General features: G+C 58.3%; 1 protein-coding gene across 1 annotated transcript; it reads left to right on the plus strand.

Annotated features, from left to right (window-relative positions):
• The first annotated feature begins 6,171 nt into the window (after nucleotides 1-6,171).
• LOC101351665 (tryptase alpha/beta-1) lies at nucleotides 6,172-7,409 on the plus strand. The gene is made up of 5 exons (XM_004373146.3): nucleotides 6,172-6,229; nucleotides 6,358-6,523; nucleotides 6,612-6,877; nucleotides 7,005-7,168; nucleotides 7,245-7,409. Exons 1-5 carry the CDS (start codon nucleotides 6,178-6,180, stop codon nucleotides 7,407-7,409), a joined length of 813 nt encoding a protein of 270 aa, XP_004373203.1. The 5' UTR covers nucleotides 6,172-6,177.
• Nucleotides 7,410-11,898: the final 4,489 nt, after the last annotated feature.

The raw sequence follows: 11,898 nt of genomic DNA on the forward strand, positions 1-11,898 counted from the left end.
TCGTACCCAGGACTGTATCCACTTATGGAGACAGCCACATGGGGCCTGGGGGAGCATGTTTGTGAGGGTCTCAGCCTGTCCCCATCTGGTGTCATGGCCCTGCTGGTCCCTGGGGACACTGGTGAGGGGGCTCAGAAAAAGGCAAACAGCCTCGATCCAGCTCTGATGATGATCCAGGGGGAACAGGGCTGTACCCTACTGTGGAAGGCCTGCAGTGGAGAGGAGGAGCAGGCAGAGGGGGTGGCCAGTGCTGCCCTACCCACCCCTCCTCCCACTTTCTACCTGCTCAGCCCTGGGCATCACAGACCCCCCGCCCCAACTGTTCATAGAGTTCCCTGCATAAGGACCACCCCTCTGAGCCACTAGCCTTGATGTCTCTGACCAGGAGGACCCCTGCCCCAGATGGACAGAGAGGGGAGTGTGGTCTGGAAGACATGAGATGAAAGGCTCAAGGGTCTAGGGAACAAGCCCCCCACTGTCAAGGGACCATCTCGGAGGTGGAAATGAAGAGCCCTATCAACAGGGCCCCTTGGGCTCGGCAGGCTCTCCCATGCCATCAGGGACAGTGAGCACCAAGGGCAGGGCCCAGCTCTAGCAGAGTGCTTGGCGCTGAGTGTCCCAGAGGTCCTGGACCCAAGCATCCTCGCGGCTGGAAGATAGTTGGTCAAGTTTGCCCTGGGGGGTGAGGGCGTCTCAGGGTCTGTTAGGGGGTTGAAGTCCCAGCAGGAGGCAGGGCTGGGAGAGGAGAGAGACCAGGTACCTGAGCCAGGCCCCTCTCTTCCTGGACCCCCAGATCCTCCCTCCCAGGGTGGGCAGATGTGGGGTGCATGGGCCCCCCCAGACCTCCCCCTCCCACAGTGGGCAGAGGTGGGGTGCACAGACCCCCAGGCCTCCCCTCCCAGGGTGGGCAGACGCGAGGTGCATGGGCCCCCCAGACCTCCCCCTCCCACAGCGGGCAGAGGTGGGGTGCATGGGGGAATGGTGGATGGCTGCAAGATTTGCGGCCATGTCATCCTCTCTTTCTGGATGTTCCTTCATGGGGCTTGACGGGGCCTGGGGGGCCGGGCAGGGCAGGGGGTTAGTACACGGGGCTTTCCCCTTATCTGGCCCAGATCCCTGATAAACGGCTGCAGCTCAGTCAGAGATAGCTGACAAATAACGGAACTTGGCTCTAATGGCGGGGGCGGGGGGTGGGCAAGGCTGTGCTTCCACAGGCCAGGCGGAGCCAGATGAGCCCAATGGGGCTGGGGGGGGGTCCAGCCGCTCCCTCTGTTGCCAGCCTAGAGGAGAGCTGGCCCAGGGGTCCTCCCGAGAGGAAGGGTCCCAGGTGGTCAGGCCACTGCAGACAGACTCAGCCCCCTGCTCTGGGCCCCTGGGTTCCTGGATAAGAGGAGACCCGGGCAGGGGGGCACGGCAGAGCCAGGGAGGTGCCGCACCTGGGCAGGAAACCCCTCTGTGCCTGTCTGCAATGTCACAGTCTGTTAACGAGGAGAGACGGCACCCGTGTTGGGCCAGTGTCCTGGCGCTTCCTGTGGGCCACCCAGGGCCTGTGCTCAGAAGGGCCCTCACTTGGCTGGCGTAATGCTTTGCTGTCACCGTTTTGAAATGCTGAACCAGAGCCCTGCTTGGCACAGGCTCCCACAAATGCTGCCGTGGTCCCGGCGGAGTGCACAGAGCTTCTTTCTAGCAGCCTGGCGTCCGTCCGTGAGCCCCCGAGGGCTGTGAGGGAGCCAGGTGTACAGGTTTCCCCCGCTACCTAGAAGTCAAGCATTCCTATGAAAACCTTCCTAAGCCGAAGTGGCATGAAGCAGAGAAGTAATTACCATTAATTTATACGGGAAAACATTGTGAGCGTTCCCAGAACCAAAATGTAACCCACCATCGTACCAAATAACATAAAACCCGGGCAGGAGCTATGGGGGATGTGGAGCATGGCCAGGGGCCCTCAGGGTGGGGCCAGCAGCCAGCACCACCTCCCCGACTCCTTCTTCGGAGGACAACGAGGAGGAGGAAGAGGAGGAGGAGGAGGAGGAGGACGAGGAGGACGAGGAGGACGAGGAGGAGGGGCAGCAGCGGAGGAAGAAGAGATGGCATCGGAGTTGGGGGCTGGGGGACTGCTGGCCTTTCTGGGCAGGCTGTCCCCCAGACACACCGGCCAGGCCCTGCAGCCCCCTTCGGACACGTCACACTTCGAGTTCCTGGACTACTGCACCCCCGAGGTTACCGAGACAATAGCAGGGGACTGGCACCCATCTGGCACGCCTTCCTGGTTTTTACCTACTGAGCCCAGCCTCAGTGGGGCGCACGTGCCCCCAAACCAGCTGTTTACATACAGGAATGCTGTTTTCGCTTTTTGCCTTTTTTTTTGTAAAGGCGAAAATCCTCTTTGGGTTTCTTTTGGTTAGCGAAAACAGATGCTAATGTAGGTCTTTCTTTTTTTAATTTTCTTTTTTATTGTACTTTGGATGAAGGTTTACAGAACAAATAGTTTCTCATTAAACAGTACACGTATTGTTCTATGACATTGGTTAACAACCCCACGACATGTCAATACTCTCCCCTCTCGACCTTGGGTTCCCTCTTACCAGCTTTCCTGTCCCCTCCTGCCTGCTGATCCTTGTCCTGGGCTGGTGTGCTCCATTAGTCTCGTTTTGTTTTATGGGGCTGTCTAATCTTTGGCTGAAGGGTGAACCTCAGGAGTGACTTCATTACTGAGCTAAAAGGGTGTCCGGGGGCCATACTCTCAGGGTTTCTCCAGTCTCTGTCAGGCCAGTATGCCAGTTGAGCTAGATGTTCCCCAAAACCATGCTCCTCACAGCCCTCAGCCCAGCAATTCGGTCCCTCAGGGAGTTTGGATGTGTCGATGGAGCTTCCATGACCTTGCCTTGGACAAGTTGTGCTGGCTTCCCCACTACTGTGTTAAAATCGAAGTGGCATAAAGCGAACTTTGGCGGGGGGTGGGGTGCGGAATGTGCATTCACTTCCTGTGGCTGCTGTAAGGAATCAGAACACTCTTTGTGGTGGAAACAACACAGATTCATCGTCTTGCAGTCCTTGAGGTCAGAGGTCAGAGGCCAGAGGTCCCACACGTTCTCCCTGGGCTAAAACCCAGGTGTCACAGGGCTGCGCTTCCTTGGAGGCTCCAGGGAGAATCCCATTTCCTCATCTCTTCCAGCTGCTGGAGGCCGCCCCGCCCACATGGCCTCATCCTTAAAGCCTGCAGTGCAGCTTTGTGATCTTGCTTCTCCGGTCACATCTCTCCCTGACCGCAGCTGTGAAGGCTCTCTGATTTCGACGACCATTGCGATACATAAGCCCCACTCAGATAATCTAGGAGAACCACTCCCCCGTCTCAAGTTTCCATAACCTTAGTCAAATTGGCAAAGTTCCTTTTGCTGGGTAAACTCATATGTTCACAGGTTCTGCGGATCAAGGCATGGATATATTTGAGGGGCTATTATTCTCGGTTCCACATGTGTGATGGGCTGCAAGCGGGGAACAGAATCCCCAATGCCGGAGGCAGATCAAGCTGGGACAGGTGGGGCCCCCGAAGTCCCCTCCTATGGGGCCCGGGATGGCACTGGGGGTGGGAAGACCCCTGAGCAGGAGTCTAGACCTCCGCCCCACTCCATGGGCAACATCAGGCTTCCTGGGCCAGGTGAGGGCAGCCTGGGCCGTGGGGTGCCACCCGGGCTCATCTGGCTCCCATCTCCCAGGGATGCCGGGGGGGAGGGCCAGCCTCGCATGCACGGAGGGTGGAGCTGAGGGGGCCAGCACCCACCGTCAGACCAGGCGGTCAGCGTGCTGCTGAGCCGCGGCCGTCGCAGGTGCTGGGGTGAAGGAGCCCAGGTCGAGCCCGTGAAGCCGCATCCTGGTGGATTATCAGACACCCCGCTTTGTTATCAGTTTCCCCCCATCTGAGAGGATCGCTGGACTAGAGGGTCTCAGAGGGCCCCTATGACCCTGCCTGTGGCTTGGAGCCAAGGGGCAGGAATCTCCCAGCCCTGCCCCAGCCCCCGTCAGCTCAGTGATTGTCTGGGCTCACAAGAGGCGTTAGGAAGGCTCCCGCCTGGGCTCCGGCAACTGCGTGACTATGCCCATCTGATCTGTGGTGGGCCCACATGACCCAGGGGCGGATGTGGGGCAGGGAGGTGGCGTGGGTGGGGGGTACGAAGATGCTAGTCACAGGGGCCTGAGCTGTCTCATCCAGGCTCCGCCTGGGCCCGGGGCTGAATTTCTGTATTCCCTTTTTTAAAAATATACTTTTTATTTTAGAACAGTTTCAGTTATATGGAAAAATTGCAAAGATACTATGTTGCTGTTAAAAAAAAAACAAAACAAATAACACCTATTGCCATAGGACTATAGGACAGAGCAGAGCTGCCCCACAGGATTTGCAAGGCTGTAATCTTTACGGAAGCCGACTGCCACATCTCTCTCCCTCAGAGCAGTTAGCAGCCGAGCTCTTGACCATTGCACCACCGGATCCTTAAAGGCACTATATCAAACCGAAAAAAACCAAACCCGTTGGGTCAATTTTGACTCGTAGCAACCCCACAGGACAGAGGAGAACTGCCCTATAGGGTTTCCAAGGAGCTGCTGGTGGATTTGAACTGCCGACCTTTTGGTGAGCAGCCATAGCTCTCCGTGGCTCTTAACCACTGCGCCACCAAGGCTCCAAAGGTATTGTAGAGATAGCCATAGACTTGGCACCCAGCTTTCCCTGCTAGTAACATCCTACACTAGTATCGTATGATCGGTGTGACGTTTGTTATAACTAGTGAACCAATATGATACATCATATGAACTAACGTCCATACTTTATTTAGATTTTTTTACGTTTGACCTAATCCTTTCTCTGTCCCAGGGTCCCATCTAGAATACCACCTCACTCTGAGACCCTTGAGAGGAGCTCCCCACCCCGCCCCCAGGGGAAGCTGTCCAGTGGATGCCGGGCCTGCGGCTCCAAAAGGGTGGGCAGGGGGCCAGGCAGGGGCGGAGTGGGGAACGAGCTGGAGGCCCTGGTGACCAGCAGGCCCACGAGGGAGGCAGGGACAGGTGATGAACAGGCAGGGACGGTGGTCAACCTGGGGGAGGTGGAGGACAGAGGACGAGGGGGGTCTGTGGGCAGACAGGGTCCTGGGTAGGGGGCTGGCTTCTTCTGCCCCTCCCCTCACTTCTCCTGCTAATGGGGCCTCTGATTGCAGATAACAGCCCCCCACAGATGCATGGATTGACCCCTGACATGGTACTCACGGGGAGCCGGGGCCCCCTCCTGGCCAAGGACCCCGGCCCCATTTGCCTCCGGGACTCAGTTTCCCTATCTGACCAGGAGGCCTCACAGGAGCCCCTCCCTCCAAGTTCGAGGGGAGGGCCGAAGAGGGCTGCATGTGGATGTGGAGCACTGGGGGGTGGGGTCTCTGGTGAGTGTCCCCCTCCGAGGGGCACCCACTCTGCTGAGGGCGGTGGAAATAAGCTCCTAGCCCTGTGTTCCCTCAGGAAGGGGTTGAGATGGGAGCGGTGGTTACCCACTCACAGGAAAAGTCCTAGATGCAGCTGTGCCTGCAGGCTCCCTAGGGGTTCTCATCTGCACCTGGGGGGTCCAGCATCTGGGAGGGGAGCCACCCTAGTGCCCAGGCCCCCCCAGCTGATGAAGGCGGGGATGTTCAGACATCCAGTCCCCACAGCAAGGCCACCTGGGCACCCATTACAGAGGGGGTCCGGCCAGTGCTGAAAGGAGACTCAAGCCCCCCACACGCCACCTGGACTGGATTAGGCAATCTTGCACTTCCATGCCCTGAGAAGCCCAGGACCCCCCAAGAGTGTCATCCGCCATGTGGGCCTGTGGGCACCAAGATGGGTATCTGGGTGTCCAGAGCCCTTGTCACATGGGCCCTGCATCTGAGTCATCCCACTTGGGGACTGGAGGGGGGTGTGTCCGCCTCCACCCATCCCCCCTGGAAGGATAAATGGAGAGGGGAGAGTGGCTGGGCAGAAAATGGCAGATACTGGCCAGGGTAGGTCCTTATCCTCGGAGAGCTCGACGTCTGAGTACAGCTGTGGAGTGGAGCAGAGTGCTGAGAACCCAGACCCCAGGGCTGGACCGGCCCCTGGTCCCCTGAGCCTGTCCTCTACGGCCCTCCAGCAGGGCTCACCTGCCCTGCCTTGCTCCTCCAGATGCTGACCCTAGTGGTGCTGGTGCTGCTCCTTCTGGCCCACGCAGCCCCTGGTGAGTCCTGGCCCCTGTGGGGCGGGGCAGTCAGAGACGCCCAGGACTGTCCCAGCGGGGATTGGGGAGAGGGCTGCACCAGGGCTGGAGCTGGTCCTGGCCCTTGACATCACCCTGTCTCCCCTCAGCCCCGGCCCTGGAGAGAGCAGGCATTGTGGGAGGGCGGGAGGCCCCCATGACGAAGTGGCCATGGCAGGTCAGCCTTCGGATGCATTCTGGGTACTGGATGCACTTCTGCGGGGGCTCCCTCGTGCACCCGCAGTGGGTGCTGACTGCGGGGCACTGTGTCGGACCGTGAGTACCAGGGGGCTGGGTGGTGGGGTGCCAGACTGGGCTGCACCCACGCTGGCCAGACCCTGAAGGAGGCTCCTCCTCTCCCCAGGAAGGTCGCAGACCCCGGAACATTCAGAGTGCAGCTGCGTGAGCAGCACCTGTACTACCAAGACGAGCTGCTGCCCGTCAGCAGGGTCATCGTGCACCCCAACTTCTACTGTGCCCAGAAGGGTGCTGACATCGCCCTGCTGGAGCTCGAGGACCCTGTGAACATCTCCAGCCACATGCAGCTGGTCACCCTGCCCCCTGCCTCTGAGACCTTCCTGCCGGGGATGCCGTGCTGGGTGACTGGTTGGGGTGATGTGGACAATGGCGGTGAGCCTTGAGGGTGGCAGAGAGTTGGGAGAGCACGGACGGTCCCTTTGGGAGGACCCGCTCAGGGAGTGGGCATTGGTCCCCCTGCCCCCACATGCTCCATCCTTCCTCTCCTCTTGTCCCCCAGTCTCCCTGCCACCACCGTACCCCTTGAAACAGGTGAAGGTCCCCATCGTGGAAAACAGCCTTTGTGACACCGAATACCACAATGGTCTCTACACCGCAGACAACATCCGTATCGTCCACGATGACATGCTGTGTGCTGGGAACAAAGGGCACGACTCCTGTCAGGTGGGACCCCACATGCCCCCATGCAGCCCCCCGCCCCTTGACTTCTCGGGCCAGCGCTGACCCTCCCCTCCCCCAGGGCGACTCCGGAGGGCCCCTGGTCTGCAAGGTGAACGGCACCTGGATGCAGGCAGGTGTGGTCAGCTGGGGTGATGGCTGCGCTCAGCCCAACCGGCCAGGCATCTACACCCGCGTCACCCACTACTCGGACTGGATCCGCCGCTATGTCCCCACGGAGCCCTGAGCCAGAGCCACCAGGCTGCCGGCCCCGCCTGTCCCCCACACTGCAGCTTCCTGCCTGGGGGGCCTGCCCCTGCCCCATCACGTGCTGTCACCCAGAGCCCCTCCCCATCCCGAGGACCCTCCCCACCCTGAGTCCCCTCTCCATCCTGAGCCCCCCTCGGCTCCTGGACCCTCTGGCCCTCACCTGCCCAGGTAGCAGGGGGTGGACGGGCCGCTCATCCCCTCCGTGTTGCTGTGTCTCATTAAAGTGCATGGAAGGCAGGTGTGGCTGTTGTCACTGTGTTTCTCGTCGTGGGTGTCACTGGGTGTCCCGGACGTGCTTCAAATTCGGGCTCTTAGGAAGGGCTGCCAAGAGGTTCTGTGTGGCACCTCGGCTTCTGTGTGGGTGTGTGTGTATGGGGGCGCTGGGCTCCAGGGTCATTGTAGGAAATGCCAAACTCCCACCCTGGCAATGCGGGACAGTGACTGAGCGGCCTCATCTTCGTTTCTCCATTTTGGTACCTGGGTTCTGACATTTCAGACAGTTTTTGTTTTTTTTTTAATAGACTTTATTTTTTAGAGCAAAGAGTCTTGGTGGCACAACAGTTAAGCGCTCATCTGCTGACGGAAAGGTTGTCAGTTTGAACCCACCCAGTGGCTCCGTGGGTGGAAGGCCTGGCCACCCGCTCCCAGAAAGCTTACGGCCTCGGAAACCCTATGGGGCAGTTCTACTCTGTCACACGGGGGCACTACGAGTTGAAAATCGTCTCGAAGGTGTCCAGCAACAACTTTTTTAGCAGTTTGAGGTTTACAGGATTTATTTTCTCCTAGACACTTTTGTCTATCTTCTGGATTTGTTGAAAGGTTCATGCATTTTTTTATAATCAGAAAAATACTATAAATCTATGAGGTTTATGCAGAGGTCCCCGCGGCCCTCTTCCCCTGAGCTGCTCCTCCTGCACTAACTTTGTCTTCTCCTGGGACGTTTGTTACAACTGCCGTACCAGCGCTGACACACGGCGACCCACTGAAGTCTGCAGTGCGCACCAGGCCTGCTCAGTGTGCTGTGCAGTCCTGTGGGTTTGACAAATGCTTCATGTCATGAGGTCACCATTAGAGAGTCAGACAGAAGAGTTCTTCCTCCTCCCCCCTCCCCCAGGGCTCCCGTGTTGATCCTCCTCTACCCCATCCCCCTGGGCGCCCCTGTTCTTCCCCCTCCCCCATCCCCTGGGCTCCCTTGTTCTTCCCCCCTCCCCATCCCCTGGGCGCCCCTGTTCTTCCCCCTCCCCCATCCCCCGGGCTCCCTTGTTCTTCCCCCCTTCCCCATCCCCCTGGGCTCCCCGTTTACCCCCCGATTTCCCCCTCCCCCTCCCCCTGGGTCCCCCCATTCATCCCCACCCCCATCCCTCACTCCCCACAGCTTTATCTTTCCTGCATGGCCTATAGCTGGAGTCCCCAAAGATTTCTGACTCCCAGAGAATCCACTTTTTGCAAGAAGACACAGCCCTTTGTGGGGGGCAGCAGGGCAGGGCAGGGGGCTGGTCCCTGGGGCTTTCCCCTTATCTGGCCTGGATCCCTGATAAACGTTGCCAGCTCAGGCGGAGACAGCTGACAGATAAGGGAGCGTTGGCTCTAATTGGGGGGGGTGGCACAGACCATGGGTCCACAGGGCCAGGCCAAGCCAGACCAGCCAGACGGAGCTGGACAGAGGTCCAACCTCTCCTTCTGTTGTCAGCCCAGAGGTGGGCCAGCCCAAGGGTCCTCCCAAGGGAAAGCGGCCCAGGTGGTCAGGTCACTGCAAACGGGCACGTCTCCCCACTCCAGGTTTGCAGGGAGTCGTGGGGTGGGGTGCGGGTAGGGAAAAGGATCCTCAAGGCTCGAGGCTAATGGAGCTGGGAGACGTGGGGGACTCTGAAACCCCCTCCCATAGGGCACAGGATGGCACTGGGGACGGGGAGACCCCTGCCCCCTCCACGAGCTACAGCAGGCTTCCTGGGCTGGGTGAGGGTGGCCTGGGCCGTGGGGCCTCACCGGGGCTTACCCTACTTCACCTTCCCCCATGCCTAAGGACCATGGAGCCAACAAGTCCGTGACCCACAGAAGCTGGCCAGAAGGAGCCCAAGTCCTGCCCATGAAGCCGCATCCTGGTGGATTATCAGGCAACCCCCCCGCCCCTTTGAGACTCTGTTTCTCCTCATCTAAGGGGGTTGTTGGACTACAGGGTCTCAGAGGGCCCCTCTGACCCTGCCTGTGGCTTGGAGCTGACGGCAGGAACGTCCTGGCCCTGCCCTGGCCCCTATCAGCTCAGTCATCATTCTGATCTGCGGTGGGGGCACGGGACCCAGGGAAGGATGTGGGGCAGGGATATGGTGGGGGTGGGGGCCACTGAGATGCCAGTCACGGGGGCCTGAGCTATCTCATCCAGGCCTCGTCTGGGCCTAGGACTGTATCCTGTATTCCCTTTTCAAAGATATGTACTTTTATTTTAGAACAGTTTTAGATGTATAGAAGAATTGCAGAGATAGTACAGAGATACCCACATACCTTGTACCAGTTTCCCATTATTAACACCTTACGTTATTACAGTGTATTTGTTATAATTAATGAACCAGAGTGACACATTCAAGGAGTGCAAACAGTTCAGCACTTGGCTGCTAACCGAAAGGTTGGAGGTTTGCCTTGGAAGAAAGGCCTGCAGATCTACTTCTGAAAAATCAGCCACTGAAAACCCTGTGGAGCACAGTTCTACTCTGATACACATGGGGATGTCACGAGTCGGGGTCGACTGGACAGCAAATGGTTATAAAAGACCTCAAGCCCCTGCTGCCTTTTGGAGCTCTGTGGCCCACCGTGCTGCAGAGTGACATCAGCTGGACATACGCACCCCCTCTCGGCTCCCCTCTCCCGGGAGTCCCCTTGCCCTCCTCCCCTCCTGGGTAGTGGCCCCTTTGCCAGCTGCCTTCAGAAAGGCTCATGCTATGAGGGGCTTCCCCATACGCAAAAACCTGTCAAACGGACGCCCTAATAAAGCGCACGGTGAGCTATGCCACCCCCCGGTCATATCTTTTTCCTTTTTTCCTTGCTCAGCCCCCAAATCCCTTGAACTCACTCCATAAATGGGTTAGCAAACTGTGATAAATCCATTCAAGGGAACAGCACCCAGCCAAAAAAGGGGAAGAACCACTGGCTGCAACGCGCTACGCGGCACGCGCTGCAACGCGCTACGCGGCACGCGCTGCAACGCGCTACGCGGCACGCGCTGCAACGCGCTACGCGGCACGCGCTGCGGATCTCAAAAGCATTACGCTAGGTAGACCACCCCCACCCATCTGTCACTGTGTCACCCTGTGGTGGTTTGCATGCTGTTGTGATGCTGGAAGCTACGCCATCAGCATTTCAAGTACCAGTAGGGCTACCCATGGTGAACAGGTTTCAGCTGAGTTTCCAGACTAAGACAGATGGGGAAGAAGGGCCTGGTGGTCTACTTCTGACAATCAGCCCGTGAAAACCCCGCGGATCACAAAGGAATATTGTCTGATGCGGGACTGGAAAACGAGCCCCCTAGGTTGGAAGGCAGTCCAAATACAGAGTGGCCACAACAATGAACTCAAGCAACCAGTGATCACGAAGATGGCACAGGACTGGGCAGTGTTTCGTTCTGTTGTTCATGGGTCGTCATGGGTCAGAGACAACTCGGCGTCAACCAACAAAGTGAAAGAAGCCAGTCACAAACGGCAGCATCTTGTAGGACAGACTATAGTGACAGAAAGCAGACCAGCGGTTACCAAGGGCTGCGGGAGCAGGGAGCGGACCGGCTGCAAAGGGGCAGGAGGGAACATCTGGGGATGACAGAATGGCCCTATCTTGACTGTGGCGGTGGTTACCTGACTGTGTACGTTCTTCCAACCCATTGAATTGTACGCTTTACATCGGTGAATTTTAATTACGTGTGTATCTCAATTACACCTCCATGAAGTTGATTAAATTTTTTTTAATCATGGCAGTTTTTTCCCAAAGATGTTTGTATTGAGATACCTGGGAATCAGCCCATTTTCTCCAGAGCATGGGAGGAGACTCTGGGTTTGTGGGCACCCCTTGTGCGGAAGGATTTGATCCTCCAGCTGTGGGACTGAAGAGCAACCAGCAAGCCCTCCTGAGCCTTGGTGGCCTCATCTGCAGGAGGGAACTAGGGCTTGCAGGAGTTTGGGTTGGCACCAAGAATCCAGGGGCTGGGGGTCAGGAGCTGAGCAAGGGTATTCACCCCAGACCCTCGTGTACTAAAGGGGAGTCTGGGGCCCAGAGGGGTGGCCCCTTCTTCCCAAGGCCACACAGCAGACAGGGAGTCTGTGCAGCCCTCTCACCCAGAAGCGTCCTTCCTAGCCGCCTCATTTTCATATCCAATTAGCAAACCTGTGCACAGGGACCTTCTCTTGGGGACAACAAGGGAAGGCCGCCATTCAGACAGGTCCTTCCTGCCTCTCCACCAAAATGTTCTTTGGGGTCTGTGGGGA

The sequence above is a fragment of the Trichechus manatus genome, unplaced genomic scaffold (genome assembly GCF_000243295.1).
Source record: "Trichechus manatus latirostris isolate Lorelei unplaced genomic scaffold, TriManLat1.0 scaffold00024, whole genome shotgun sequence".
Taxonomy (NCBI): Eukaryota; Metazoa; Chordata; class Mammalia; order Sirenia; family Trichechidae; genus Trichechus; species Trichechus manatus.

What these genes read in the sequence shown, in the direction of transcription:
- LOC101351665 (XM_004373146.3), top strand. Translation starts at nt 6,178, where the DNA reads ATGCTGACCCTAGTGGTGCTGGTGCTGCTCCTTCTGGCCCACGCAGCC. An exon ending in TCTGGCCCACGCAGCCCCTG is followed by an intron (nt 6,230 to 6,357) that starts GTGAGTCCTGGC and finishes GTCTCCCCTCAG; the next exon opens with CCCCGGCCCTGGAGAGAGCA. An exon ending in GGGTGATGTGGACAATGGCG is followed by an intron (nt 6,878 to 7,004) that starts GTGAGCCTTGAG and finishes CTTGTCCCCCAG; the next exon opens with TCTCCCTGCCACCACCGTAC.